This window comes from Vicugna pacos, chromosome 23 (assembly GCF_048564905.1).
Source record: "Vicugna pacos chromosome 23, VicPac4, whole genome shotgun sequence".
Classification (NCBI taxonomy): domain Eukaryota; kingdom Metazoa; phylum Chordata; class Mammalia; order Artiodactyla; family Camelidae; genus Vicugna; species Vicugna pacos.
The window spans coordinates 38,049,306-38,074,808 of record NC_133009.1 but is presented as its reverse complement, the minus strand read 5'-3'; the positions used below and the strand labels follow the sequence as shown (position 1 = coordinate 38,074,808).

The 25,503-nt window shown below is 60.3% G+C and overlaps 2 protein-coding genes across 9 annotated transcripts in view; one reads left to right on the top strand and one right to left on the bottom strand.

Moving 5' to 3' along the window:
• The window catches only part of NAV1 (neuron navigator 1), a 205,921-nt gene that overhangs the window by 16,550 nt on the left and 163,868 nt on the right, over nt 1-25,503 (bottom strand). For 5 of the 8 annotated variants that reach the window (XM_072948830.1, XM_072948833.1, XM_072948834.1 and 2 more), the window contains 13 exons: nt 17,026-17,164; nt 16,319-16,616; nt 14,795-15,488; nt 13,964-14,398; nt 13,386-13,427; nt 12,696-12,844; nt 11,011-11,181; nt 9,965-10,017; nt 9,270-9,293; nt 9,082-9,159; nt 6,581-6,664; nt 6,234-6,345; nt 213-334 (listed from right to left, as the gene is read on the bottom strand). In XM_072948830.1, the coding sequence (XP_072804931.1) occupies nt 213-334; nt 6,234-6,345; nt 6,581-6,664; nt 9,082-9,159; nt 9,270-9,293; nt 9,965-10,017; nt 11,011-11,181; nt 12,696-12,844; nt 13,386-13,427; nt 13,964-14,398; nt 14,795-15,488; nt 16,319-16,616; nt 17,026-17,164 (2,401 nt within the window). The remainder of the gene's footprint in view (nt 1-212; nt 335-6,233; nt 6,346-6,580; nt 6,665-9,081; nt 9,160-9,269; nt 9,294-9,964; nt 10,018-11,010; nt 11,182-12,695; nt 12,845-13,385; nt 13,428-13,963; nt 14,399-14,794; nt 15,489-16,318; nt 16,617-17,025; nt 17,165-25,503) is intronic. The other 3 variants (XM_072948831.1, XM_072948837.1, XM_072948832.1) reach the window with 2 other exon arrangements.
• On the top strand, nt 18,643-24,182 carry LOC140688568 (uncharacterized). Its single transcript, XM_072948217.1, has 6 exons — nt 18,643-18,732; nt 19,507-19,780; nt 20,345-20,537; nt 21,225-21,443; nt 23,043-23,151; nt 23,396-24,182. The coding sequence occupies exons 1-6, from the start codon at nt 18,643-18,645 to the stop codon at nt 23,408-23,410; spliced, it is 900 nt and encodes a 299-aa protein (XP_072804318.1). The 3' UTR covers nt 23,411-24,182.

The following is a 25,503-nucleotide window of genomic DNA, read 5'->3' as shown; positions in this document are numbered from 1 at the left end:
GTGGGTCTGCTCATAACATCCTCTCCCCACAGTGGTGGGGGGGGCCTGGTGGGACGGTCCCTTCTGAGGGTTTCCCTCTGTTGCCAATGACTCGCCCGGGCGCCCCAGAAGGCAGGTGCTCGTGGGGCTGGAGGGGCGGCTGGGGGCCGACACCCACCCGGCACCGTGTGGGGCGGGGCTCCCCCCAGGACCGCGCGCCCCCCCCCACCTACCCAGCTCTTCTTCTTCTTCTTCTTCGCGTCAGCATCCTTGCCGCTGCCGATGCTGGAGTGGCTGGTGATGCTGTTGAGGCTGGAGATGCTGTCGGAGGAGTTCTGCCTCTTGATCCGGAGTTCTAGGGGCCGAGCGGGTGGCGAACAGATATGGGGGCTAAGAGGGGACACCCAACTCCATGCCCACTTTCCTCACTTTTTGGATCATTCTTTCCCCAAACATGGATCGCGGGCCAATCGTGTCAACATACAAAGATGCCAGAGGTGAAAAGTCAGAGAGAAATGATCCCTTGAGAAACACCCTGGTTTTCAAGAAGCTCCCAGTGAAGAAAGAGAGAAAGATGAACTCAGCACGGGCAGGTGTGTCCCTGTCTGGGGAACGCAGAGCTGTTCCCTCCCGGCCTCAGGACTTTCTCAGCAAGACTTGACTGCCCGGGGGTCCAGCCGAGTGTCCGGCGTTTAACCTCAGTGAGCTCTAGGTTCCTCACCTGACTGGCAGAGAACCTCCCTAGCGCTCCAAGGAGGCCTGCAATGGCACGAGAACGAGCCCCTTCTCTGAAGGAGAGGGCCAGAAGGGGAGGGGACGTCTGAGCAGAGGCGCCCCAGGTGGGGACGCTGGGAGACACTAAGGGGACTGTCGAGCAGCACCGCGGAGGCTGCGCAGGGCGCCAGCCCTCGGGACCCAAACCGGAGCCGGAGGAGCGGGTGCCCTGGGCCCCAGGCGCAGTGGGGCGGAGGCTGGACACCAGGCGTGGGCCGGGGGTGCCGGGAGGAGGCGGCTGTGTGTCGCAGGGAACGGGCACGGAGAGTCTCAGCAGGGACATAATAGGATCAGATTTTAAAACCTCATTTTGAAGTCACTAATGGGGAAGCAGCGGACAGGGAGGTTCCCACCCCTGTGACCTGGTCTCCGCAGGGCCAGCAGCTCATGGGACTGCAGACGGTCCGGAGACTCGGGCCCCAGAGAGCCCCCTGCGTGAGCACGAGGACCGAGCGGGGGCCGGAGCAGTGGGGGGCGAGGCACAGGGCTGTTGGCGGGGGGACGCGGGCCAGCCTCGGCTCTTTTCTCTCCCTGACCAGAACTGGGCCTTTAAACTCCAGTTTTCCCCTGTACTGCAGGCTCCTCGGCTCTCACGTCGGAAATACCGAGTCCCCAAGGCTCGTAGAAAACCCTTCGTTCAGCGACCGGCAGGCCAGGCCGACGCCCCTGCAGAGCACCCCGCCTACTCAAGGTGCACAGAATTCCCCAGAGCACAGGCTGGGCCGAAGTGAAGAGGTTTTCGTTGGTATAAAACTGGATGTGTGTGTCTGTATGCATTTGTTTATATATGCACAGAAAATTGTTTCTGGGAGGTGTGCAGAAAACTGTTTAACAGTCACGACCACTGGGGCGTGGGACTTGGAGGGGCTCAGGGAGAGGATTTTATCACATCCCCTTTGTACAGGCTTTGTGTCGTCAGGGGCTGCCAAGCTTTCACGGCACAGGCCGGACAGCAAGCAGCTCAGGCTTCGCGGCCGTACGCGCTCCCTCACAGCCGCTGGGCCGGGCGCTCCGACGCAGAGCAGCCGCGGATAACATGGAGGTTCGTGAGTGTGGCTGTGTGCCAGTAAGACTGCTTAAAAGCAGGCAGTAGAAAGAAAAACAAAGCACAGGTGGCAAACCAGACCTGGCCAGCGGGGGCACCCTTAGTTCACATCTTCCTCCAGGACGAGCACTGCTTTTGTAATAAAATGAATTTAATTAAGTTAGTCAAGTAAAAACAAAGCAAAGGCTAGCAAGCAAGTGGGTGCACCTGTCCAGCACCAGCTACGTGGAGGGTCCGGGGACCTGTGCGCCTGTCGACGAGAAGCTGATAATCTGCTATGTGTCGGGGGGGGCCTTGCTCAGTGGTGGAGCACGGGCGTAGTAGCATGCACGAAGTCCTGAGTTCAATCCCCAGCACCTCCATTAAAAATGAATTAATAAACCTACCCCCCCAAATTTAAAATACGCTATACAGTGCTTTTAAGAGCAAAGGATGTTTTAAAATCAATCTTCAAAAAGTTAGGGAATCTCTTGTGCATTTAAAGTTCGGTGCCATGTACGTTTATCACCAATTTTCAAACAAAGTAAGGTTAGGCGTCGTGGCTTTCCACAGTAGTTCTCTGACTGCTCCTAGAAACCCTCCCGGCCAGGCTGAGCAGGGGTCCACGCGAACAAGGAAAACAGGAAAACGCACAGCGAAGGACAGGACTCACTGTCCATCGGACACACACGCGTCTGGCGTCATTCGTGCTCCCGTGGCGCCACAAGGCCCTCGGACACACATGCATCTGAAGAGCCAGCTGAGCCTGGGAGACGAGCCACAGCCCAGCACCCCAGGCCCGTCCCTCAGTAGCCGTGTCTGAGCAAGCCCGCCATCTCTGATCTTACCCTCCTCGTAAAGAATGAAACATACCTCACAGGGTTGCGACTTGGACTAAGTGAATCACTGTAAGTAAAACGCTCAGACTAGTGCCCGGTGGACCGCAGGTGTCCTGTCGCCACAGTCGGAACCCAGCAGGCAAGAGAAGTGACAGCCCATGTGGCCGGGGAGAAAGTCCGTCGCAGGCCAGGCAGAGCGGGACGCTCCTGCTGCGCCCTGCGGCTCTGGGTGTGTTCCTTCCCTTAACTTGCTTTTCTAAAATGCTTCAAACACACAGAAACACTGAGAGCTCAGCACCGCGGGAGGACCCTACACGCTTTCCACCTAATTAACAGCCGCTGATCTTTCGTTCTGTTTGCGCAGAGACGTGCACTCACACACTAACACATGCAGAGAACATTTTCTTGAACGACTTGAAAACACGAAGTGGACAGCACTTCGCCACCAAGCGCTTCGGGGTGCACCTCCTAAGAACAAGGGCACGGTCTCGAAACACCAGTATTATTCCTAAGGAAACTAACAGCAAGGTTTTAAATTTAATGTCCAGCCCGTATTCGAATCGGAATGATTTCGGCTCTTAAGTGATGCGCCTGGATCGCCGTGGGGCGGTGAGGGAAGGGCTGGAGGAACACAAGGCGAGTCGGGCAGTTACGGGGATAACCCAGAAGAAGAGCGCGGACAGCCTAAGCCAGGGCCGCGGCAAGACAGGAGGGACAACCAGAAGGGGACGCCACCCTGTCAGCCGACTTAACTCAATCAAAAAAAAAGACAGGGAGGGAACTGAGGCCTGCGCAGATTCACACACTCACGTACACGAGTCAGCGTACGAAACTGGCGGAGTGCAGCGGTGGGGACAGTGGGATGTGCAGGGCGACTCTCCGATTAGTGGTTTGGGTGATGCCTGAAGGGGGCAGAACTGCAGGAGAGAGAGGGTTACGTGGCTGGAAGCAGAGGCGTGGAGTTCGGAGGGAGGCGGAGACTAAGAGACACAGACTGACAAGCAGTTTTAAAGCCTAAACCGAGCTAATCATCGGCTCAGAAGGTTTGCAGGAGTCGCCATCAATATACAAAAAATCAGCTGCATTTCTATATACTAGTAATGAATAATCTGAAAAAGAAGTTAAGAAAGCCATTCTATTTACAAGGGTATCAAAAATTAAATTCAACAGAAGAAAAGCAAGATCTGCACACTGAAAACCACAGGACGCTGCTGACACACATCCAAGCGCACCCAGACGGGGGCCTGGCCACGGCCGCGGGGCAGGCAGCGGCCGCGCTAAGTACCGTTAGGTTGACAGCGCTCCCCAAGTTCACTCCCAGAGCCAGCACGATCCTGACCAAGATCCCAGCTGGCTTATTTGCAGAGACTGACGAGCTGACCCTAAAACTTACATGGAAAAACAAAGGGCAAGGGCACAGAGGAGCCAAAACTAGCTCGGAGAGGAACGAAGTTGGAGGGCCCACGTTCCTGACTTCAAAACCTGGGACAAAGCTACAGTGACCAGGGCAGGGAGGACCAGCCAAGGACAGACGTAAGGGTTAATGGAGTAAAGCTGCGAATCCAGAAATAAATGCAGATGTTTACGGTTCACTGATCTCCAACAAGAGTGCCATGATCAGCCAGTGGGGAAAACAGGCTTTTCAACAAATGGTGCTGGGACATCTGGACTGCCACTCATCGAAGAATGAAGGTGGGCCCCTACCTCACGCCAGCCAGAGCAGCAGGAAGAGACCGAGACGGGATGCGGCTCACAAGGAAGGGGAGAGCCTGATGGAGAATCTGGAGAGGATTCTCCTTTTTCTCCTTCAAGATGAAAGAGCAGTTAGCAGCGTTATAACTGAGGAAGGAGCCAACGGAGGGTAAGAGGCTGAAGATGCAGAAAAGCAGCGTGTGTGTGTTGGGGGGCGAGGCGAGGACCCAGGGCATCAGGCGAGGGTCGCTCTTGGCCGGAGGGACCGCCCCACAAGTCAGGACTGGTGAGCCACGCGGAGGGAGCTGGGGAGGCCAGTGGGGGCGGCTCTGGAGGCGCCTGCGTCTTGGCTGAGGAGGAGGTGAGCCTAGTACGGCAGGAGGCGAGGCCACGGTGGGAGGCTGAGGATGGTTGACTCCGGATGGAAGGACAGTGAGCGGACCACCCGCCGAGCCAGCTGAGTGAGAGGGAGTGGTTGGCTGCGTCTGGTGGCCCCGTATCTCTTTCTCGCCCTTTTCCCTTCCCCCTGTACTGAGATGCCACTGACATACAGCACCATGTGCATCTAAGGCGCACAGCATAATGACTTCCGGACGTCATGAAACGATGACCTCAGCACGTTCAGTGGACGTCTCTCGTCTCACAGACACAACATAAAAGAAAGGTTTTCCTCGTGATGAGAAAGCTCAGGGTTCACTCTCTGAACAGCCTTCACGGCAGTGTTCACTAGAGTCAGCGTGTTGAACGCGTGCCCTGGTGCCCCGTCTCATGACCGGAGTTCGTCCCTTGGGACCTTTCACCCCCAGACCACCCCTCGACTCCCTCTCGCAAAGCCTGCCTGGCAGTTAAGCCCAAGGCTAACCGGTCACGGAGCCCCAGAATCCACGCGATCTCTGCCTCCTCTGAAGAGGAGACTCATTCCCCTCGGAGAACTGGAGAGGATCAAGCGAGGTGACACGTGCGTCTGCACACCTGCTGACATTAAAGTGCAAAGTGCTGGTGTTTCTAGACTACTTCTTAGAGCAGCTTTAGGTTCACAGCAAATCCCAGCAGACGGGAGAGACGCCCCCTCTGCCCCCCGACCCCACACGTGCACAGCATCTCCCACCAGACGCGACGTTTGCTACAATCGACAGACCTGCAGGGACCGTCACCACCACCCAGGGCCCACGGTCACCCTGCGCTTCACTTCCGGGGGTTTGGACACAAGTCTGAGGACTCAGATCCACCGTGCCCGTGCCCTGCAGAACACTGTCACCGCCCCACAGACCCTCTGCGCGCTGCAGGTTCATCTCCAGGCCTGACAGCCGTGACCCTTCGTCCCCAGTCCTGTCCTTTCCAGAAGGTCACACAGTGGAGTCAGACAATACACAGCCTTTTCTGATGGCCTCCTGTCACTTGTGATGCACATCTAAGGCTCCCCAGTGTCTTTTCATAGCTCGAGAGCTCATTTCTCTTTAACGCTGAGTGATCTTTCACTGTCTGGCTACAGCACAGCTCGTTCATCTGTTCACCTACTGAAGGACATCTGGCCTGCGTCCAAGTCTTAGCAACTGTGAGTAAAGCTGCTGTAAAGGCCCATGTTTAGGTGTTCGTGGGGACATAAAATTTCAGCTCCTTTGGGTAAATACGCAGGCCACGGGGCGTGACTGCGGGGTCGTGTGGCAGGAGCACCCCGGGTTCTGAAAGAATACGGAGCCAATGACTGTCCTTGACGGCTCTTGGGCTCGAGTCTGCAGACCCAGGAGAGGACCCTCCCCTCCCTCGCCCCCTGGGGTGGCGGGGCCGTGCCCCGGCCCTCCGCCTTGGCCCGCACCTCCTAGAAGTCGGACACGGGGCCTGGCACATTCTGGGCACAGATAAAAACCTGCAATCGCTGTCCTTCGCCCCCACTTCCGTTTTCAGTCTGCGGCTGGAGGGCCTACCTCTGGGTGTGGCCTCCGAGGCACTGAGGGCTCCCTGGATGACCGCCTGGGCCTCAGAGTTCTTCTTCTTCAGAAAGTCAATGGTTTCTCGTAGGTCCAGCAGCTCGGTGTCCTCAGAGAGGAAGGAAAGCAGGGTCACTGCAGGGACGGGGAGCACCTGCAATGCGGCCGCAAGGGGCCCTGGGATCTTCAGACGGGACGGAGAAGGCAGGGAGCTGGGACAGCTGTGCCGTGCGGCAGCGGGGAGCTCGGGTGACGGGGTTGGGGGGGTGGCTACTGCTCAGGACCAGGCAGGAGGTTAGCCTCGGCCCGTGCGTCCAGGACCCCTCCCACCCCTGGCCCCTCACCTTCTCCTCGGCCGTCTCTGCCAGGTGTCGTAGGCGGGACGTCATGTTCACCAGGCTCTGCTCAAAAGCTGCCACGAGGTTAGCCTGAAACAAAAGGTCAGGAGATGCCCGGCTGCCCGGGTTGGGGCCGGAGGGCACGGGAGCGGGAGGCTGTCGGAGATGACTGTGTCTGAGCTGACCAGGCCCAACCCCTCTTGGTGGTTTTTCCATGTTGCTCTTCCTGAGCAACAGGGTGGAATCAAACACCTTTCGGGCCTGAGAGAAACTTCTGGAATTTCCTTGAGTAAGGGAGTGGCCCAGACAGCACCCGGGCAGGCAGGCCTGGGGAGGCGCTCAGAGACCGGGCAGCAGCGTCTGCAGAGCTGGGATGTCCCTCTGCTCTAAGGGGGCCACCAGCTCGGGGGCTATCGTCCTGGGGCGACTCCTCCACGGCCGGACAGGCAGCCCCAGGGCCCCGTCACCTCCCAGTAGGAGCAGTTCGGGCCACCTCTCCCGGGCCTCCGTCCTGGCTGCCCTCCCCCTCACCCCGCTGTCCTGGGCTGCCTTTTCGGGGCTGGGGAAGCTGCTTGGGCGGCTACAGGGGCAGTTCCCAGCCTGGCCACTAGGGGTCGCCCTGCACCGCGAGGTGCCAGGGGGCCTGGAGAGGTGGGGGGTGGGGCGGCTCTGGACCAGAGGGGAATCCCTCTGGGAGGAACAGCGGTCAGTGGGGAGCATCTGAGCAAACTGGGACCCAGCAGAGGGGACACACTCCACACACAGCTCCGGGTGTCTGCGACCCCCACTGCTTCGTCCCTGCTGGGGCCACTGCCCCGAGACAGGGCTGGGGGCATCGCTCGGGCCCAGGCCAGGGCTCCTTGCTGGCCGTGCAGGGAGCACCTGCCTCCTTGGCCTCAGGTCACCTCCTGTGTGTCACTGGTGAACAGACACGCCCTGGAGGGAGGCCCGAGACCCCTGGCCCCGTGAGGGCTTTTCTGTGCTGGCCTCCCCCCACCCCCGGGCCTCCCGTAACCCCGGCCCCACTCGAGGGCCTGTGCGACCTCGGGCTAAGCACACAGCCGAGAGGCTGCGTGGGGGTTGGGTGGTCTGGGCCCTCCCTGCCCAGGGTGTGCCCCAGTGGGGGCCGCAGGGAGTCCCAGGGTCCTGAGGGGGGCAGCGAGCCTTCCAGAGTCCTGGCACCACGCCTCTTGCCTGAGGGCTGGGCTGCGACCAGAGGGAAGCAGCCTCTGAAGTTCAGGACCGTGTTGTGACTGGGTGTCTAGTGTGTTCTCTCTTAGCCAAAGGGAACCTCCTGTTCTAAGAAAAATCACCCTCTAAATTCACCTTCCTGGCTCTTACCCAGACCCGACAGCACTGTGCTGACAGAGTGCGGTGTAGACGGATCAGCACGGTGACGACAGAGTGCAGTGTAGACGGATCTCTTCCCCTTTTGTCCCCCCGCCACATCCCCCGGACACAGATCTCCTGATCTCCTGGGCTGTGGGACGGCCCCAGGCCCAGCCGCGGTGGGTAGGGCACAAGGCAGAGGAGAGGGGCTTCTTGCTTCTGTTAAGATTCTTTCGGTCCCCAGTTCCCCAGCTGTGGGGACAAGGGCTTGATGGGGCTTCTCACCGGCCGGGAAGCTCATGGCTGACCGACCAAGGTTTTGGGAAGAGACAGAGAACACCCAGAGACGGAGAGAGCTGCTGTTGAAATGCCCTGGCGGAGCCTCTTCCTCCTGCCCGACTTCAAGGGGAGCCCTGGGCCTGACAGCTGGGCTCCCTAGATGGGAAGAGCGGAAGAGGCGCCTGAAACGACCACGGAAGTCGCAGCCGCACTGCCTTTTGTGCAAACACTTGGAAGCCCTGCAGATCCGGCTCAGCTGGTGTTTACAGCCTGGGGGAGAATGGCTCCCATGTTCTCCGTCTGCAGCTTGGCCCCAGGGGAGAGGCCACCGCCTAGTCCGGGAAGCACCTCTTTTCTTTCCGCCTCATGGGTGGAGAAACCCAAGCTGAGGGGCTGTGCTCGGACAGGCCGAGGGCCTCCGCCTATAGCTCAAGGGTCCAAGGACACTGCTGAGAAAAGAGCCTCCAAGAACCAGGCTGGGGTCTCAGTGTCATGTCCCAGCCGGGCCTGTCGCTAGCTCTGCACTGCCCAGTCCAGTGACGGACGCGCCCAGGGCAGAGGCAGAGGGTTCCCGGATGGATGACTGTAACCCATGACTCCTCCCGCCCACGGCCGAGGTGAGGTTGTTCCCACCTCCACTGAGCACCTCCCACTGACAATCTTTTCTTCTTTCTCCAGGGACTTCAAAGACCAGCAGACGTGAACGCCTTCACAACCATTCGCCAGGGCGGGGGCAAAAGCGGTTCTTTACAGACACCCAGACTCAGAGGGGGAGAAGGCCTGTCCCCACGTCGAGGCCCACAGGACAGACAGCTCATGAGGCAGCTCCCTGCTGCGGGAACACATCTAACTTAGGGCCAGACAACCAGCTGGCCCGTCCCCGACTCGCCGGGACTCACGTTGGCGGAAAGCTGGGACGTCAAGGTGGCCACTTTTTCCTGGGATGATTCCAGTTCCCTTCGGAGCTTCCGGATTTGCTGTGGAGGAAGAGAGACAGCAACTGATGGTGGCAGCAGACGTGGTTAAGGTCGGGAAGGAGACGGGGCGCGGTGGTGTTAACAAGCGGGACGAGGGCTCGGCACCCTACCTCAGACTGCATCCTCTCCTCAGCCTGCAGAAGGGAGCACGGGAGGAGAGAGAGAGAGGAGGCGGTTACTCCGGGGGTGGAGGGTGGGCAGAGGACTCGAGGAAGCGTGACCAGAGGCGCGAAGAGGCTGGAACCCTGTCTCCGGCCCTGGCTGCTCGCGGGTGGCTCAGACCCCACGCCACGCTCTAATAAAAGACTTCTCCTGAGCCTGTCTCCAGCCAGCTTTGTCATCGCCAAGAAGGCTGGGCAGTGGGACCTCCGCTGACCTGGAGACCGACCCTTACGGCCACCGATCTGGAGCGAAGCACTGGGGGCAGAGTGAGCCCAAGAACCAACCGACACTGAACAGCCCAAGGAGGGGACGCTCGCACGCTGCTAGGTTCCGAGGCCCTGGGAAGCCACCCTCTCACCCTGCTGTGGGCGCTGCCCGCGCCCCAAGCACAGAGCACCTCTCCAACACAGGGTCCAACATGCGTTCTTCAGAGGAGGGGCACAGAAGGCAGCAGAGCTGCTCGGGAACTGGCGGCGAGGCCAGAAAGACCCCTCACTGAGGGTGCCGGGCGTCCCCACCCCACCCCGATCCGGGCGTGGCCGAGACAGCTGCGCCTGCCCCTGCCCAGCCCTCACCCCCGGGGGGCTCTGGGCGCAGCGGGGGGGGGGGTGTGCAGCGGGGAGGTGGGGGGTAGTGGTCTTACTGAGGAGTAAGTGGAGGAGGCGCTGGAGGCCAGGGACAGCACTGAGCCGTGAACTGCAAGAGAAGCAGAACACGGAGTTAACGGGGGGGCTCAGAGACGGGGAGGGGGTCGGGAGTTTGGATTCTGACAGCAGGGCACCTGGAACAAACAGAACAGAACATGCGCTCAGCTGGATCACAGCCTGGGCGGGGCTGTCAGCGGAGGACCGAGGGCTGAGGTCGGGGCAGAGCCGGCCTGCAGAGCCGGCCTCCTCCTGCGGCCCAGCGGGACCCCCGGCAGCCCGCTCCTCTGAGGGCAGGCGAGGGCGCGAGGGCTAGGGGAGGGAGAAGAGGTGCTCGCGGACAGGTGCTGCCTCCTCCTCCCGGGCAGGAAGGGCGGTTTCTCATCAGAGCTGCTCAGAACACACCTACAGTTGTGCCCGAGGGTCCTCTTCCTGGTGGGGCCACTCGGGTGGAGGAAGACCCACGTGCAAGACACCCCTCCCGATCACTCAGGAGCCAGAACCACAGCCCTGCGTCGAGAGCGAGCCCGTCTGCGAGGAATGGCTCCAGGGACGGGTCCTGAACACCTCGGGGGTGGAGCCCCCAGCACGCCGGCTCTGCCAGCTCCGACCGCAAACACCCAGACCACCGAAGCCCAGAGCGCCGCCCTGAAGCTGGTCTCTGGAACGTTCTTGAAAGAGGAGTGAGATGCCTAACTCTGCAAAGATTTGAGCTGCCTCTGTGTCCCTGTGAGTTTCGTGTCCCCTGAAGGGCCAGGAGGGCAGGAGCCTTCTGAGACTCTGGGGCCACGGAACCTTCCGGCTGTTCCCTGCCCCCTCCAGGAGCTGCTCCACCCCAAAGCCCCAGTGCTCGACGGTGCCACCCAAGGTTTCTGGGCCCCTAGACCATTCGAAGTGATGGGAAGAAAGAGCTGAAATGGCCCGACTGGATGTCCTGGGAATCACACATGTGCGTAAACGTGGCGGTGGTGGTGGTGGAGGTGGGGGCGGAGAGGGGCCCAGCAGAGCCGGAATGAGCGTGAACCGCGCTGGCATGAAGTCTCACCGTCGTCCGTGGGGTCTCGGAAGGATCCTGACCGAATCATCCCCTTGGGTCTGTCGGCCAGGGACAGGGTGCTCCCCATTTGGGAGCCGCTGTACAGCTCGAAGGCGGCCTCGTGGGTGGGGATGCTGTTGGAGCGGGTGATTCTTGGCGCGGTGGCCGCAGTGGGGCTCACTGGAAGGACAGAGGGAGGGGACAGGAGAGGAAGGGAGGGCAGGAGAGAGGCAGGGGCATCAGCTCTGGTCCCTGGGGGGCACCAGGAGCCTGAGAGGTAAATGGGGGGTGGGGGGGCAGGAGTGTGCAGGCAGCTGCGGTCTGAGTGGTGGTCTGAGTGGGTCCCCTGGGAAAGCGAGCCCTACTGGGGAGGCCCTGCGTCTGGAGCAGAGGACGAAGATCACGGCCTATTGGAAAGCCCTTCCCTTGGGCCTGCCTGCCCTGGAGATGTCACTTTTGAAGGTGAGGCTGGGGGCCTAGTGGCTTTCCAGAACCTTCAGATCCTTGGATGTGCCAATGGAGGTGGGGTGTCCTGGTTCCCTAACAAGCTGGCGGCCTGGGAGGCCTGAGAGTTGGCACCAAGACTCAGATCGGAGCAGCGATGGAAAGAGTCGGCAAGAGAAGGGGGATCAGGCGGGGCCCCGCAGGGAGAGCAGGGCCCCCCAACACGCACACCATCAGGGCTGATGCTCCAGCAGCAAGAGCCGGGCCCCGTGCCCTGTCCCCACTAGCTGGAAGGTCAGAGCCAGTCAGAGTGTCGGGAGGCTCCACAACCCTGCTGACTTGCAGAACCTGCCCCTGTGAACCCTGGCCACTCAGCGTTCACGCCCATGTGGGTCACGCTCACAGGCCCCAGCTCCTGTCGTGGATGTGTCTCCACCAGGACCCAGGCAGAGGAAGGCCCCCACCTCCCTTGGGCCCTCTGCACGTGGACCCTCTGAGGTGATCGCGGGCCCAGCCCTCGTCCCAGTGTGGTCCTCCCCGGACACAGAGCTGACTCCCAGTTTTCTCAAAGTCCCCACAGTCGCCCCCTAGGCTGCTGCAGGCCCTCGTGCTTTCCTGTTTTCCTTCACTCAGCGAAAGAGGGGAGGGTTTAGAGACACAGCGAGGCAGCAGAGGCCCGGCCCGGCACAGTCCCACCAGGCCACGCGGCCTCGGGAGCCAGCGCTGCAGAACCAGGGCTACGAGCCTTGCACCTCTGCCCCTCCCATCTCTGAATCAGAGTGGCCTCCTTCCCCTGCTCCTGGGCCAGGAAGGGTGTGGCCAGGACAGCCTCACCCAGCTCTGCCTCCAGGGCTGGGATGGTCCCAGGGGCCAGAGCAGCTGGCGAATCATGGATTTCCTGGACCCAGAGGCATGGCCCATCCTTGCCATCAGCCGCCCTCCCCTTCCCCCCAGCGGCCCACATGGAGGGTCCAGGGTCCTGGGTCAGTGCTGGGAGGGGCGGCTCCTCTCTGGCTGCCCTGGCCTAAGCGCTGGGCCTCAGGTTACGGCTTTTCCACATCACCACGACGCAGACTCCCTGAGCTACGAGGACCCACAGCGTGTGCCCAGGGCCACCTCTCCACCATCTATCTCCCGCTGGATGGGTAAATGGAGGCACCGCGCACCAGCCAACACGGCGCAAATCAAGTTCGAGATGAAACCCGAGGGCCGGCTGCCTCCGCCGCGGTCTGGTGACCAGAAGCACTGACCTATGTTGGTGAGCTGGCCCTTGGCGCTCAGGGACGTGGAGAGTGCAGAGGGGGACGGCAGCTCGGACCGGTCGTCGGACTCGGGCAGCCCCCCGATGGTGTGGGAGTGGCGCCTCTCCTTGGCCTCCTCCTGGGACTGGAGCTGGTACCTGCAGAGGCAGCCGAGAGCTCAGTCTAGGTGTCTACACTCGAGGCCAGAGGCTCTGATGGCAGGACAAGGCAGGCGGGGCAGACAGGCGGTGACCAGGCCCCCCTCAGGCCGTCAGGAGGTGTGGAGGGACTAGGTGTCCCCGCAGGGCTTCCCGAGGCGGGGTGAGAAGATGGAGGAGGCTCTGTACGTGGCCGTCTGGGCAGCAGGTGTCACTGGACTGAGCACTCGGTGCTGCGGCCGTGGTGGGGAACTAGGGGTGACCTACTCCAGCCCACCTGAGCGACCCCAGAGCTGGGCCTGGGTGAGGGTGCAAGTCCCAAGTGCACACCCGCGCCTCCTTTGTCACCGAAAAAGAACGCCGGCTCTAAGCTGACTCACACGGAGGTGAGCCTGGGGAGGGGGTGTGCAGAACCACAGACAAATGACTCGGCTGGCAGGGTCACTAAATTCACGGTGGGGGCCTGGGTCAGGCCAAGTTACGTTTTTCATTCAGGGCAGGAGCCTCAGATCTGGGAAGAAGGAACACATGTAAGGGTTACCTGAGTCCTTTCTTGGGAAGAGTGTTCCGATCTCGCTGATTACTGTGGAGGAAAAGAGAGAGAGAAGCACGTGGGTCCATCCTAGAAACTAGTCTGGGGCCGGAGGTTTGACGGATGCAACATCGGACACCGGACTGGAAGCGCCTTCCTCCCACACACGGAGGAAGAGGGGGCAGGCCGCCTCCAGGCCAGTGACCAGGGGACAGAGCCGAGACGTTCAGTGTTTTTCTCTGATCAGGAATCAGGGGGCGGCGAGCCTTCTAAAAGACCATATTATGACAGATGAAAACCAGGATGTAATGGAGCAGAAATGATTTGGGTCCAGACAGCAAAGCTTCGGATGACCTTAAGCCAGGCACGGGATCTTAGAGAAGTCACTTAATGTCTCCGTGTGCTGGTCTCCCCTTGTCTGGGACAAGAACGGTAATTTAGAAACAGAATCCTACCTATTTCGCAGAGTTGTTGTGAAGCAAACGAACTCACTTACCGTTACAGAGATACTGAAAGTCACAGCGTGACGAACGACACAGGACACAGCTGCAGTAACAAGTGCCCCGACGTGGGGCCCACCCACCTACCTGTCCAGCTGTCCGGTCCTGGGGCTTCCGCTCCAGCTCATCTCTTCCGCGTCCTCCTCGGCGGGGGCGGCGGGGGGGGTGGGGCTGGGGGCGCTGCTGGGGGTGGCGCCAGGCAGGCTCATTGGCAGCTGCAGGGACTCCATGCTCCTGTGCAGGCCTGAGAGCTTGGGGTACATGCGCGTCTCCCTGGGGACGCTGAAACCACTCATGAGCTCCAAGCCCTGGGAGAAGCTGGCCGAGTTGATGTTGAGAATCGGGGCCGGACTAGGGCTAAAGCACGAAGTGGGGGTGCCTCCAGCAGCTGGGCCCGGAGCCTGTAGATCCGGCACCTTTGAAGCGTGGGTGTCACTGGATGACGGAAGGTCCAGACTGTTAGAATTGACCTTGTCCAGACTGGCCAGTGACGGCGGCTTGACAAAGCTCTTGGCTGTGGCCCTGAGGAGCAAAGATGAAATAGCGTGTTCAGGAAAACGGAGTCAGAGAAGCAACAGGCACGTGGCATCTCAGAGACAGCCCAGTGCTGTCCCCGCTCTCTGGCTCTTGGCAAAGCACGGAGGCTTCGCTTAACACCACCATGGACCCAGTGGAGGAGACCGGATGCCCCAGGCGGGCACCTTCAGGTCTTCAGGGGCGGCCAGCTCACGCACAAGGGAGACACTGCTGAACGCGTAGGCGTATGTGTGTCAGTGAGCAGCACACCACCTGCACGTGTGCTGGGAGGCAGGCTCAGAGCTGATGAGGAGGGCACAGCCCGCAGCTCGGAACAGGGAGAAGGAACTTGGCCTTCGGGGGAGCAGGGGGCCGTGGGAGGATGCCACCCAGCCCGGGTACCTGAGAGGCGTTGGCGGCAGCTCTGCCAACTTGGGGGCTGGGGAGTGGCTGGCTAGGTTCTTGGGCGTGCTCTCTGGGGAGCCCACGCTCTTCACGGAGACACTGTCCACGTCCAGGGCCACGGCCTTGGCTTTGGCCTTCTCCTTCTCTCGGTCTGTCTGGTTGACGGGGGCCGGGGTGGTCCGGCCGCTGGCCACCTTTGAGGGCTCCTTCAGCCTGGAGGGGGTCAGGCCAGCCTGCTTGGCACTGAGGAGACTGGGGTCGATGCTGCTGCTCACGGGCCGGGGTCCGCCCCGCCCGCCCGTCACGCTCATGGAGCTGGACTTGGCCGGCCGGGGCAGGCTGCGGTACTGGATGTTGGACCGGGCTCCGGGGGCCAGGAAGCCGGGCTCTGCACCATTGGACACGTCCAGGCTGGTCTTGCGTCCGTTTGCCGGCTTGACGGGGATGCCTGAGGACTTCTGGATCTTGCCGAGCGTGGCGGAGCCGCCGGTCTGCACAACGGTGGCCGTGCCTGTGGCAGGAGGGGGCTTCTTGTAGCCGAAGGATCCCGCAGTGGAGGGACGAGCGATGCCCGAGGGGGGCTTCTTGGCATCGCCCAGGCGGTCGCGGCCGGCGTCGGAGGAGGAGCGCTGCAGGCCCGCGCTCTTTACCGCGAGCTTGCCCTTGTCCGCGGCCTTGCCCTCAGGTCTGCCTGCGGGGTGACACGCACGAGTCAGAGGAGCCCCCGCCTCTCCCTCCGCGGAGAAGGGAGCTTGATCAGTGTGCTGGGGGAGTTTCATGGGCCTGGCGGTGGGTAAGCAGGGGCCACACAGGCTGAGGACCCCCCTCACCAGACGGGGGACTCGGCAAAGCTGGCCTAGCACTGCTGGTTGGTTTGCTCTCATTTTCTGCTCCCATGGTAGGCCATTCCACCTTGGCTGACATGGCAAAGGTGATCACAAAGGCTACCAAGAAGCAAGTAGGTCGGGGAGGGTGGAGCTCAGCAGTGGAGCACATGCTGAGCAGGCGCGAGGTCCTGGGTTCCATCCCCAGTGCCTCCAGCAAAAAGGAAGAAGAAAGCAGTCTAAGCACAGGGCAAGGAAGGGAGGGGGCGCGAATGGCCCAGGCTCTGGACCAGGCTCTGACAGTGCCTGCGGCCACTGGAGACCCAGCTGAGGCCAGCAGCTGCCCAGGGGCCAGCCGGGAGGCCTGGGCTCTGACTGTGTTCCCAGGACCTCCCTGAGCTAGCAGACAAGGACCCAGGGAAGGTAAGATGCACGTGTAAGCCACGTGTGCAGGGAGAGGAAAGGGCCCCGGAGTATCTGAGATGGGTCAGACCAGGCTCTGATCGCAACACCCTCCTCATCCGCCTCCTGTCCGCCTTTTAGCCCCTAGGAGTGTGTCTGCACACGGCACTGGGGACAGGAACACCCTCTTCCCTGACTTGGGCCAGACAGCGCGTGGCCTCCCCGGGGAACTGCCTGCTCGCCCCCCCCGGGGCCACATCCCTGTGGAAGAGGGGCCACCGCACACTGGGCTCACCTGCCACCTTGAGGGCGCTCTGGGCCGTGTGAGTGATGGGGGAGGTGACGGCCACTGGCGGGGCCTTGCCCTTCTTCAGGGAGCCAGGGTGTCCCAGGGCGCCGGGCTTCCTCAGCTCCCCAACCTTGGACGCGTCGTCGCAGCTCTCCGGACGCTCCCGCCGCCACTTGGAGGCGCCGGGCTCCATCTTCAGGCTGCCGCTGTCGTAGTCCAGCCTCCGGGGGGCCTTCTCCTCCGACTCACTGAACCAGCTCAGCCCGCTCTCCGCCAGTGAGCGCTTCTCCGAGTCTGTGCGCAGCTGCGGACGAGAAGAGAAAGTAGCGTGGACGCTCGTCCAGGGACGGAGTGGGGGGCCGGGGCTACTCTGGCTCCGGGTGGCCCTACTCTTCCAGGGAGTTCAGTCAGCCCAGGGTTTGCACTGGCACCTGGAGGCGCACGTACCCTGTGCACCCTCTCTCTCTCGTGTGCACCGGTTGAAACTGGCGCGGGCACTACACACAGACGCTCACCACACTGCCGCTCACGTCTCAGGGACGGCTGGGTGGCTGCAGCCTCCTCCCGCCAGCCCCAAAAGGTCTTGGCCAAAGGTGTTCGGGAACCAGCCCCAGGGAGTCGGGGGGAAGTGTGCCAGCCCGCGCACAGGCCCCAGCCGGTCTGCCCCGGGCCTCCTCCCCAGCCGGTGGCCGGGCTGTCTGCAGGCCACGTACCACCACGGCGGAGTTCCTGCGGGACGCGGTGGGCGTGCTCGGGAGGGAGTTGAGCGAGGAGCTGGCGTTGAACTCCTCCGAGCTGAGGTTGTCTGAGGCATCGCTGAGCCCACTGCTGATGGAGCTGCTCTCGTCCCAGCTGCCGGCAGGAGGGGAAGGTGAGCGGTTAGAACAGAAGCCAAGCAGGAAATAAACTTCTCTTAATGATGGAAGAATGGCTGGATTCCCAGGAAAAAGCAGCCAAAAGGAGAAAGCGTGGGGGTCAGTCCTGGTGCGATGTGAACGGCCTGGTAATTTGGTGAGGTTCTTTCATAAGAGGAAAGGATTAGCTTTATCTGGCCAAGGATGGTGTTCTGTCTCCTACAGGGAGGTATGTTCACAGACAAGGTAATTCTGGGGTCAAACTAACTGCACAGACGACTCCCTCTCTCTGCAGTGGCCTCCATTCTCGTAACCACCACACCTGTGCTCGTGTTCAGGTGCGTCTTCTAGATACTTCTCCTCCCTTTTCTAAATTTTCCATGCCTGGTGACTCGGGCCAGAGAAAGGCCGATCTTTCCAGAGCCCCCACGCCTGTCACTTCTCACTGCGCTTGCCCGCGGTTCTCCCCGGCCCAGACCAGGTCCGGCTGCTAAACAGCACGTCCTGAAGGTGCCGAGGCCAGGCAGAGGTGCCAGGTTTGCATGGCATGGTTTCGCTCTCCTGCCAGTTGCTCGGAATATCAGATCCGTGGTGTGGGGAGAGACTGTGTCAAACATCTGTGTCTGCACGACTTCATGGCAAGAACCCCAGTCCACGTCGCCAGCGGGCTATTCGAATACCACCCGCCACTCCCCAAAACCCTCTCGTCGGTTTCTGCGTTTGACAAGTTTCGCCGTCAGAAAGCTTTTACTCTCCGCATCTGAATGACGCCTCCTCCCCAGGTGCACCCGTCTCCCTCTGTGCTGGCCTCGCTGGCTATCAGTTTCTTTTCCCCCACTTTAAAAAAAAAATTGGAGTACAATTGAGTTACAACACTGTGTTAGTTTCTGGTGTACAGCACAGTGATTCAGTGCTGCCCGTCTATTCCTTTCCACATGCTTTTTCGTTATAGGTTGTTACAAAAGTTGAATATAGCTCCCTGTGCTGTACAGTGGGACCCGGGTGTTTATTTTATATACAGTACTTGGTTTCTACTAATCCCAAACTCCTAATTTGTCCTTCCCCCACCCCAGTGAGTCAGACAAATCTCATATGATACCACTTACACGTGGAATCTAAAAAATGGCACAAACGAGCTTGTTTACGAAGCAGAAACAGACTCACAGACAAGAGAACAAGCTTGCGGTGAACAGGTTTCCCTCTGGTCACACGTTATTTCTAAGCTCAGACTCTGTGCCCTCTGACCTTCCTTCAAAGGTCCTGTTCCTCAAGTCTGGCCCCATTTCTGCTTCTTCCTTCTGGAACCTAAGAAGGTCCTCAGCCTCCACTCAAGCTCTAGGGCGGGGCCTCCAAGGCCCCACATCTGCGATCGCAGTGGGTTTGCCAGCTCTGCGTGTGTCCGAGGACTCGGATGCTTTCTGTGAATCAGCTGGTGTCTGGAAACTTTCCCTTTGGATTTATTCTGAGTTCCATACGATGGAACAAAAAGCAGACGCGCAAGTCGTCTCCGTGCTTGGCCTGGACTTCAGCCGGCCTCCCTCTGATTTACTTGCTGGGAATAGGAAAGTGGGTGGTTTGGCCGTTCGGCTTGTTGCTCTGCGGGGATTAATCCAAATACACTGAGAAAGAGCAAAGAAAGCGCAGGGATCACAACACACGGCAGGGAGATCTCGATTTTACTGCTGTGAATACAGCCGTTATTGACTGACAGTCCACCTCTCCCCCAGCCAGTGACGTCTACTAAATCTCACGTCTGTCGACGGCTAAAATACCGCCTCTCCCCGCGCCCCCACCCCGGCACTGTAGAGAAAGACTGCTGACGGGGAAGGATCGATCGGGTTTTACGGTGCTATCGGCTCTCCTGGGTCAAGGTAAGAGGAACAGCTGGCTTTTAGGGCAACGGCAGAAGACGCCTGACCTTCCGCGGAACCGTCCACCTGAGATTAATTCTTGGTAATCAAGCCCTCAGAGCAGAGGACGTTCTGTCTGCAGGGCCCTTGCAAAAAGAGGACGGTCGTCCACCGACCCCAAGGAAACCCTCCCTCTGTCCTGCGCTTTACAGAAACCCCTGCAGTGGGGAGGGGAGTTTCTCTTCTCAGAAAGAGCGCGGTTCCTCCCAAGTCACAGGCTCTTCCTGGAGCAACAGGGTAGAGGACTACAGCCACTGGGCAAGGCTGGCTGGAAGATTAAAGCTTTCCCAGTGAAGTTCCTTTGCAGGTTCTGAATAAAAGGAAAATTCTGTCGTCATGACTTCAGGGTGAAGCGTCTCCATTGGAGAGAACATATTTTCTTTCTTTAAAAAAAAAATTATAAGTAACACATGCTGTAGTCAGGAGTCAGACTACAGGAAAACGCCGCCTTTCTGCCCTCCCGCTGCGGCGTCCAGGCACCCGGGTCAGGAGTTTGCTGTGCCTCCTTCAGAGCAGCCGGCCTGGCTCCCGGCTGTCCGCTGTCCAGTCTGTGGGCCACCCCGGGCTCTTCGCCTGCCTGCGGGGCTGGAACCTCGGTCCTCCTCTTTGCTCTTGTCCTCTCTCGTTTTCGAGAAGCGCCTCTTCTAGGAGGTTCCTGGAAAAAGGTGCTTGGGGAGCAAACTTCACAAGCTCTGACTTACTAGGTAAGACGTCTTCATCTTCTTCTACACACGCGGTCTTGGCCAGGTGGGGAACCGTCAGCTGAAGCCAGCAGCCCTTCAGGAGGTAAGGAGGTAACGGCTCCAGCGCGCACCGCTGCTGGTCTGACTCCCGGTCCTCAGGAAGGGACCTGTGTCTCTCTTTCTCCCTGGGACCTTCAGCACGCTCCCTGGTGTTGGGAACCTCCCTGAGGATGGGCTTGGTGTGGGCCGTTTTCACCCACTGAGTGGACACCTTCCTGGGCGCTTTCAGCCAGGCGCTCGGGCCCTCAGCTCTGGGAAGTTTCTCTAGTCATTTCTTCGATGATTTTCTCTGCCCCATTTTACAGTTCTCTCTCTTGGGAGATTCTGCAGCCAGCACACTGATTCCGTCTTATTTTCCAGCCATACACACACACACACATACATACGTGTGTCTATTTTAATTTAACTGCTTTTTGGGCAGCAGCCTCACTTTCGCCCTCCACCGCCTCCGTACGGCGTTCGTTCCTGCTACCATTTTTAATTTCCAAGGGCACTTTGAGGCCCCTGTGTCGTTCTTTCCTCCAGGGACGCAGTCTCTCTCCCTAACTCTTCAGGGCCCACGATCTCTGCCCGGCGTCCGGCTCCAGGGTGCTTGTTTCCATTCCTGTCGGCGAGACCTCCAGGTTGCAGACTCCCGAGACCTCCGACGACCCGCGGCTGTTGGCTCGCACGTAAGACTGGGACCGGCCTCCCGCTGCACCTTGTGCGGAAGCTCTGTGTACGTAGGTGGGACGTGGCAACAATGGCTTCAGTACAGACGAGATGAGAAACTAAAGTTTCTCCTCTGGGGCTGCTCAGAATTCCTAGTGATGGATCTTCCAAACTCCCCCCTGGAGGAAGTAAGACCAACGTTCTAAGAGCGGAGACAGGGAAGGGCCAGGGGTCTCAACGGTCAGCACGTAAAGCCTCCCTTAACACTAGTTCAGGATCCGCGCCCCACCGGGCCTCGGCCCACGCGTTCAGACCCCCGTTCTGCCCCGCCCGGAGCCTCGTCTCCTGCGGCCGAGAGGGAGGGGCTGCTGGCTTCCAGGAGCCGTGGGGGAGGGCAGCTGCATGTCCGCGTGTTTCTCATGTAACTTTCCACCCAGTCCTCCGGTCTCTAGTCTCCCCTCCTCCCCCACGAAAGACATCTGATGTCACCGACCGCCCGGCGTCCTGAGGGCTGGGATACAAACAGGGCTGCTGCCGCCTCGCCTGCAAACAGGCTGAGGGCTCAGCTCCAGGCCAGCGGATCCAGCCACACCTGCCCTCCTGATTTCCAGCTTCCCCGAGTTGTGTGGCGGCTGCCTCTCCCCTCTCCTAGTCTCTGTCCTTGTGGTTTTGTGATTTGAAAAAACCCCAAACCCTTTACTGCCATTTTACCCTTGGGGCAGTTGTGAGCTGTTCTTGACTAATTTTTTTGCAGCGGCAAAACGCCCCTGCACGGCACTTCGCAGAGCTGCTCCTTCGGCCTGGACGTTCTGGCGGGCAGACTGAGTCGCGTGAGGAAAGGAGACGCTGACCTTGGAGTTTCACCAAATCGGGACGCGGCAGAGGGAACCGTGCGGATGACGATGTTTTGCAGAATCAAGAGCTGGGAGAAGAGCGCTGTTGGGCCCGCCCTTCCGACACGGGACTGCTGCGGGTGTGAGAATGGGGCTCCGGGGGAGCCTGTGGGATCTGTCCGCTGGGGAGTCAGAGGGCCGCAGGCGCCGCGGGACCTCACGGGCGGGGGCGGGAAAGGCAGCTTCGACCCGGCGGCGCCACAGGAAGGGGGACAGCAGGCCGGGCTCGGGGCACCGGGGCCCCCTTCTGTCTGGGACTGAGAGTCTCCGCTTGCTCCGGGCTGGGCTGTGCCGTCTCCCTCTGCCGCTCCGTGCAGGTGCCTCTCGCCCGGGGCTCAGGTGGGAGAGGGCGGGCGCTGACAAGCCGGGGCTAGAGGCACCGGACATGAGGAAGACAGGCCGCAGGGGGCTGCCCGTGCCCGGTTCTGCGTCCAACGACCTCGCTGGCGGCGACCGGTGTGAGAGAAGTGGTCCCTCGCGCAGGTCTGCGTCGCTTTACGCCGTCCGCTTCGAACGGCGTGGGACAGTTGTTACAAGGACGGTGACACTTCCTCACCCTCGCCCACCCTTGGAACAGAATGGGAAAGAGGTCTGAACTAGCAGCCTCACGAGGCACCACGCACACGCACGGGACGACAAAAGGGCTCCTGCCCCGGCGACCCGAAGGCCCTGAGCGGGCCGCGAGCCACAGCAGACTTCCCGGCAGGGTCTCGTCTCCCCTCTTGCAGCCGCCTCGTACCCCTCAGCCCTCCCTCCAAACCCTAAACTCCTCGGTTCCCGTTTCCACGAGAAGTATTCTGGGCTTTCCTGGCCCCTCAGCGCCGCACACACACCTCCTCCCCTCTCTCCCCACGTCCCGCACCAGGCTCCCTGACAGGACCGCCTCCTGCCTCTCTGTCTTCTTTCTGGACGGTTCTCCTGCCCTGACTCTGGTCAGATCTACCGTGAGACCTTCTCACGTGCCCGCTGCCTGAGCCTCGCCCTTGCCGAGACACACTGAATACAAGAAGCCAAGTCCCCCTAAGGTGTAGCTCTTCCCGAACCCTCACTAGCTCCTCACCGCTGACACACCAAGTCAGAGGCCGCCGTCCCGCTGTTCAAGACCGTCTGTGAGCCGTCACAAGCACAGCGAGGTCACGGAGAGCCAGATGTTGTGGCCAGACCGTGTGGACTCAAGTTCCATCCACTCTGCCCAGGCTTGAATTCCATGTCCATGTGGCAGACGTCCACTGAGCTAGTGGACACACAGGGCCATGTCAGCTGGAGGGACGCCTGACAGTGAGTGGCTGTCCAGAACGAGCTCACAACCCAGGAGGGGAAAGACACAGAAATGAAACGCCGTATCTGAAGGACAGGCCACGTACGGGGGAGACCTCGGATAAAGGAGTGGCCCGATTCTCTGACAAGATCCAGGCGTGACTCCCACAGTGGGGTGTGGACAAGTCTCCACTCACGCCTCCTCTGGCTCCCCCTCTGCTGCGAATCCCTAGGCCCCTCGGGCTCTCCCTGAGGTGCGGGTGTGAGGGAGAGCTCCTTGTCCCATCGCTGCGCGAGGACCTGGTCCTGCAGAGGATTCTAGGGTCCGAGAGTGACCGAGCAGGACCCTTGTGTCATCAGTGACGGTGTTCATAACTGCTAATTGTATAATAATTTCAATGGTTTTTCTCATGCTCTTGCAGACCAGGGCTGGGCTGGAGAGGAGGGGGCTTGGGTGGTCCGCCCAGCCGCCCCGTGGTGCTGCGTGCAGGGATCGTGCTCAGCGCTCTTGACTCCGACACTTCAGAAATGGTAGCTGGGTTTGTTTTCGGTATCTTGTTGTTCATAACTCACCCCAACTGTGCACGCACACAATTATCTTCAGTCCCTCGTGGTTTCTTTGTATTCTGTTGTTCGCGGTGCAGGTCTCAACCTGTGCAAACACTGCAGCCTGCCTAAAAGGCTCAAAGCATTTATCCACCTGACTCCACACTGCACAAGTTTTCCTCTAGAGCTCTTTTCCACAGGCCCCCTTCCTAAGCACTCTTTGTTCCAGGCACAAGAACGTTAGGAGTCCCAGAGCCGGAGGAAACATCACACCCAGCAGCCCAGCAGAAGGAAGGGGACCCGCTGCAGCTGCAAAGACAAGAACTTTGCAACAATCTGTTGCCCTGTATACGATCTCTATGGAAGGCAGCACTGCCCCTTAAACTTTTATTACAAATGCCCCTGTCTCTCTCCCCAGTAGGCTCACAGTCTCAGAGGCACTGGCCCACTGTGACCTCTGCCTGGCAGAGAAATAAAGCTGCTTTTTCTACTTCGTCCAAAAGCCTGTCCTCGAGTCTCACTTCAGTCTTCGGGATCTGGAGGCCGGGTTTATGCAACAGGGGCATTTTCACCGGGACTTGACAGGAATGAACACAAACCCTGCCTGATTCCCGTGGGCAGCTCCCCGGCTGTGCGTCTGAAATCTTACCTTTCCTCAGACCAAGCAGCACGTTTGCTCTGAGGCTCCCCAGGATCCTCCTCGCCCTCCTGTGGCAGACGCACCTGTGTCTCTAGCAGAGCACTCTGCCTCTAGCTGGTCCTGTCCACACGTCTCCACCAGACTGCGTCTCCCGGGGGCAGGACGGCGTCTCATGCATCTCTGTCCCTCACAGCGCATCTGTATGTGGTGGTCCTAGACAGACTTACAGACTGAAGTCCTGGCTTGTGTGACAGTCAAAATGCGTCCGCTCAGGGAAGGGTTATGGTTTTGGAGCTGCTACGTATCTGTTCTCCAAGAATGACCAGCAGGTTGCTTCCAAATAATCCCTGCTCCGGTGGGAATGCACAAACTTTCTCTTTTTAGGACTTTTAGTTCCCTGCTTAAATTCCCCATCTATCCCAGACCCTTAAAAATATTTGTAAGAAGTATCTAACAGTCCTTTCTGCCAGTTCCCACGTCTCAGTCGTCCACTGGCCTGCTCCTGCTGACTGTTCCTCTCTCGGTTGTGGTCTCCTGACTCTTCATGAGTCTGGTAGTGTTTTACAGCACACCAGGTGTTGTGTGGGCACCGGCACCGCCTCTGCTGGAGGAGGACCGCCCCTCCCGGCCAGGCTGCTGGGGTCGAGGGCTGAGCCGGCCTCACCCGCGGCACAGCTCCGTCTGGGCTTGCTGTCACTTTGGCTGAAGTCGGTTTGGCACTGGTTCGAGTGACCTAAGGGCAGGATTGGGCTGTCCTCCCTGGAGGGCTCACGCCTGACCATGTGGGACCACAGCGGCCTCTCTGCGCTGGGCAGCCCGGCCGCCAGCTCGCGGGGCTGCTGTGGGCTCTGGCCCGAGGTGACAGCCTCCAAGCGCTCAGGGAGGGGCCCCTGTGCTCTGCGGGGTCTTCCTCGCCCTCCGGCCTGCTCTGGGACTTCTCGGTGCCGCACTGCTGGGGGGCCCTTGCTGAGCACCCGGGGCGGGGGGTTCTCAGCTTTGCTCAGGGAGGGAAGGCCTCTGGGCAGGAGGTAGGGGTTAGGCGTCTGCTGTGCCTAAGTCTCCCTTTGCTGGTCCCCGGGCAGCCTTTGGAAGTCTGTGTGCAGCCCGGCTACCTTCTCCTGACCCCCGTCTCTGCTCAGTTAACCCCCTCCCCGAGCCCCTCGAAGGAGGAAGGGCTCGTCCGCTTCTGGAGACAGCTCTGCTAGCCACTCTGCATGCTCTGCTGTCTCCTTTCTTTTCTGACTTCTGTTACGTCCCAGCTGGCTCTCGTGGTTAGGGCGGAGGGCAGCGCGCTGTGACCCTCTACCATTCCTTCAGACAGCCTAGCCCCGCAAGTGCTGATGTAGCAAGCCCTCCATGGAGGCTGTAAGCAGAGAGCAGACCCCTCCCCCTGCTCGCCCGCCCCTCCCCAGCACAGGTACACTCGTCTCCGGGGTGTGGGTGCACCCATGTCCTCTGGAGGAGGACAAGAAGGACTGTGTATGTCTGTGCGGATGCAGGACAGAGCCCGGGGCGGGGAACGCCCCCCGCTCTGGGAAGAGCACAGACACTAATGCAGCTCTTGGCCGGGACTGGCCGCCCCTCCCAGACTTCTCCCCCACGGACAGCTCCCCACACAGCGGGTCCAGCCGCTCCACAGAACTCGAGTGACCAGGGAGGCCCGCAGGCAGCCAGGGGGCCAAGGGTGTGGGCGAGCC

Coding starts and splice junctions, on each gene's coding strand:
- LOC140688568 (XM_072948217.1), top strand. CDS start 18,643: ATGGAACAAAAAGCAGACGCGCAAGTCGTCTCCGTGCTTGGCCTGGAC. Junction 18,733..19,506: donor TACTTGCTGGGAATAGGAAA/GTGGGTGGTTTG, acceptor GTCAGGAGTCAG/ACTACAGGAAAACGCCGCCT. Junction 19,781..20,344: donor CACAAGCTCTGACTTACTAG/GTAAGACGTCTT, acceptor TCTTTCCTCCAG/GGACGCAGTCTCTCTCCCTA.